The 3,526-nt window shown below is 40.8% G+C and overlaps 1 protein-coding gene across 1 annotated transcript; it reads right to left on the reverse strand.

Annotated features, from left to right (window-relative positions):
- Window positions 1–757: 757 nt before the first annotated feature.
- Window positions 758–2,464, reverse strand: LOC308097106 (uncharacterized protein). The gene is made up of 2 exons (XM_080444700.1): window positions 2,349–2,464; window positions 758–1,577 (listed from the first exon to the last, which is right to left on the reverse strand). The coding sequence occupies exon 2, from the start codon at window positions 1,567–1,569 to the stop codon at window positions 1,015–1,017; it is 555 nt and encodes a 184-aa protein (XP_080300826.1). The 5' UTR covers window positions 1,570–1,577; window positions 2,349–2,464; the 3' UTR covers window positions 758–1,014.
- Window positions 2,465–3,526: the final 1,062 nt, after the last annotated feature.

Here is a 3,526-nt window from a genome sequence, read left to right on the forward strand (position 1 = left end):
GTATCATTCATCGCCTCCTCACATTGTAATAAAACACTTTCACCAGTAGATGGCAACAACTACACAGCAATAACCCACCCATCTCCCAGAATCAGAATCCTCATTGTATCACAGGTGTAAAACAGTGGGTGGAACATGAACAAATAAGGATCTTTTGAAACAATACATTCAGGGGGCTTGTTTATCAACTGTCAGACTAGGACTGCTGATCTAAAACCTTATCATTACTTTTAATGACATGTAAAACAGGTCACAGGTCAGTGCAACACTATGCGAACATTGGTCCAGATCTGGGCTTTTATCCCTAGACTGGACTTTATAGACAGACCGTTTATCCATGTTGATCATCTGTTCTGCTGGTTACAGACAGTGTAGTGTAAATCTGACATGAACCATGCCATATACGTAGGAAGTCCATGTACTAGAAAGGTCATGGAATTGCATATATAGTGTGTGTGTGTGTGTGTGTGTGTGTGTGTGTGTGTGTGTGTGTGTGTGTGTGTGTGTGTGTGTGTGTGTGTGTGTGTGTGTGTGTGTGTGTGTGTGTGTGTGTGTGTGTGTGTGTGTGTGTGTGTGTGTGTACTGCGTATCCATATAGACAACATAAAGAAAGCTGTTCTGTATTCAAACAGACATTGATTACATAAATACATAATGATACAAACCAACAGCAGAGGTAGGTTTATGGAGGAAACAATGATTTTTAATTCATCATTGTTACAGTAAATAGGTTTAATTAATCACTGTTACAGTATGCTTAATACATTATTGTTTCAGAGCACTCATCTCTAAGTAGCACTTATTGTTTCCTGAATTTGACATTTATTCATTTTTATCTTTGCATGATCATCTGGAACTTCAACAATTTCAATGATATTCATGAAGAACAAAAACAAAAACCTAACCAATAAAAGCCAATTAGGCCAATTTATTACCACAAGCAATCCTGAATAGCAGGTTTGAATAGAAGTAATAAGAGAGTAAAACAAGTGGAGAAGAGAAAACTGATCATTTCTAACTCCCCTCCTCGTCTTTGTACTCAGACTCAGCATCAGAATCAGAATCCTCACTGAAGGTGATCTTAAGGAACATCTCAGAGTTCTGACTCCACCTGTGCTTGGCCCTGAGATTGAGATCATTGCTGAGCCACTTGTACTTTCCCTGGTTCTTCCCCACATAGTCCACATTGCACTTCAGCTCGGACATCTCATTTTTGTCAGACACAATGTGTTTGATGTTGGTCGAGTCCTGTCTTGTCACTACGTTTGAAACCTCAATACCGGCAGAAACACCAACAGTAGCTTTTGTAAGTGGACCGGTAGCTTTACCTTCAGCTGTAACCCCCCCTGCCACTGTGACAGCGCTCTCTGTTTCCTGTGTGTTGCCACTCTCGCACGACTTCACGTTCCTCTTGAAGGTGATGGTTCCTCCGCAACCCGCCGGGGTCCCCGAACACCTCTCTATACGGATCATGCCGGGTTCCTCCGCCGCCACCTCGCCGCCGTCCAGCACCGGCTGCCCGTGGTCCAGGCTGGTCGGGTGGTTGATGATCACCGCAGCGTTGCCCATTCTAGACTCTAAACAAAAAGACAACAGTTTGAATCTGACCAGTAGCTGGGAGCAGTGTTGATTTCGATCGACTAAAACTACGACGAAAAATGTTCGTCGACTACCTTTTTTCACTTACAAAAAAGAAATAAAAATAAAATAAAAATTAAGCTGTTATGACTAGACTAAAAAAAATATATATATATATATATATATATACACACACACACACACACACACACACACACACACACACACACACACACACACACACACACACACACACATACACACACAAATTATTTTCAGGATACAAATTGAAGTTCCCAAAAAGTGTATGCTTTTCAATCAATAATTCACTGTTGTCAAAATAAACATCCCTTTCAGAACTCTCTAAAACTGGTTTTAAATATTTGGGTGTAAATGTTACTCGTTCTCTTGCATCCTTACATACAAAATTTCACAGCCTTGCACAATCCCCAGCTAATCTAACATACTTTTTGGTCCTAAACCCTGAGATGTTTGGTCTAGCTTTTTTTAAATGATCTCTGTTATTCTTGAGGTGGAACTCCTCCTTGACATAGCCATCTTTGGAGTGCCCGAATCGGTTAAGTCCTTCACATTAAAGCTAGGGTGAGTCATATTTTTTGGTGAAAAGGTTAAAGCTCTATATTGTGATAGTAATCATTGCTATAGATAGAGTGTTTGTTCAGTAACAGGGGTCTCCCCATATCTCAAAGAAAATACATTTTCAGGTGGGTTGCAAAATTAGAAATTAAACCTAAAGATTTTTGCCTTACCAGTGGTGTCTGGCTGCTGTTCTGTGATGTAATCTGGTTGAGTTCAGCTGCTGATGAGAAAAGTAGAGATGCTCCTGTGTTTTTATAGCCTCCTGCATCCTGTACACGTACAGGATGTGGGAGGAGAATAGGGTTGGACCAATACAAGCACAGTTGTTTGCAACTGAATCTGACTCCATGTTATTCATCAGCTGTCAGAGATCACAGTTATTATTGTCTCACTTACACGATATGTTTGATTGACTGCCGTGTGTCTTATGTTTGGATGCCTCCTCTCGTGTTTGATATCAACACTGGATGTTTGGCAAACAACATTTTCATGACATAAACCCGCAGATTAGACGCCCTTATGACAGACATCATTTCAGAGGTTATGAAAGGTCGCCATTGTTTTTCTAATGTTCGTCGTCGTCCTGTGTACATCTTTTAGTTCTAAAAAGGTCTATGCCTTTCAATAAATATTTCAACACTGCTGATTGATCAAAATAAGCTTCCCTTTCAGAACATTGAACACCCTTATGTCTGTGTGTGGGTTTTACAAATATTAAAGTATTACAAATATATAAGTATTAAAAAGCGCTTCTGACTAAACCTCCTAACTCTATTGGATCCTCAAACTGTCGGTCAAACCAGCTAACTCCAACTTGATTTTGTCCATCATTGATTAGAATGACCAACTCAGATGGAAACTAGAAAAAGTGCTCCTCGGAGCACAAGTCTCCCGCCAGGTCAGGTAGATTATTGTGGCCTCCTGGTGGCGCTATAATAGGCCAATGTGAAAAGGGTGCCATTTCTTCTTAGGCCTTGCACGACAATCGGACACTGCATTCATGTTTTGAGGCATTTTAGAGGCGGCGCTCTAAAAGGCATATGTGAAAAATGCAGGACAAAGGTTTTTCCTTGGCTTTTAGGGAGTGTGCGTGCAAAGTTTGACACAGATCGGTGCAGTTATAGCTAAAAACGTGAATCGGCCTGTTATAGCGCCACCATGAGGCTGATGTGAAAGTTTTCAAGTGGCATCTCTTTCTGGGCCAAGAGGGAATCTCTGTGGAAAATTTCACGGAAATCGCATGCTGCGTTCATGATTTGAGGCATTTTGTTCAAAATGAACCAATCCTGCAAACTTTGGAAGCCAATTTTAGCAAATCAGGATGGAATCTGGTAAATCAGACAGATCC

Source organism: Gymnoscopelus braueri (assembly GCF_963280865.1).
Source record: "Gymnoscopelus braueri genome assembly, chromosome: 12".
Classification (NCBI taxonomy): Eukaryota; Metazoa; Chordata; class Actinopteri; order Myctophiformes; family Myctophidae; genus Gymnoscopelus; species Gymnoscopelus braueri.

Excerpts from the sequence above, each read along its gene's own strand:
- LOC308097106 (XM_080444700.1), bottom strand. The coding sequence starts at position 1,569 with ATGGGCAACGCTGCGGTGATCATCAACCACCCGACCAGCCTGGACCAC.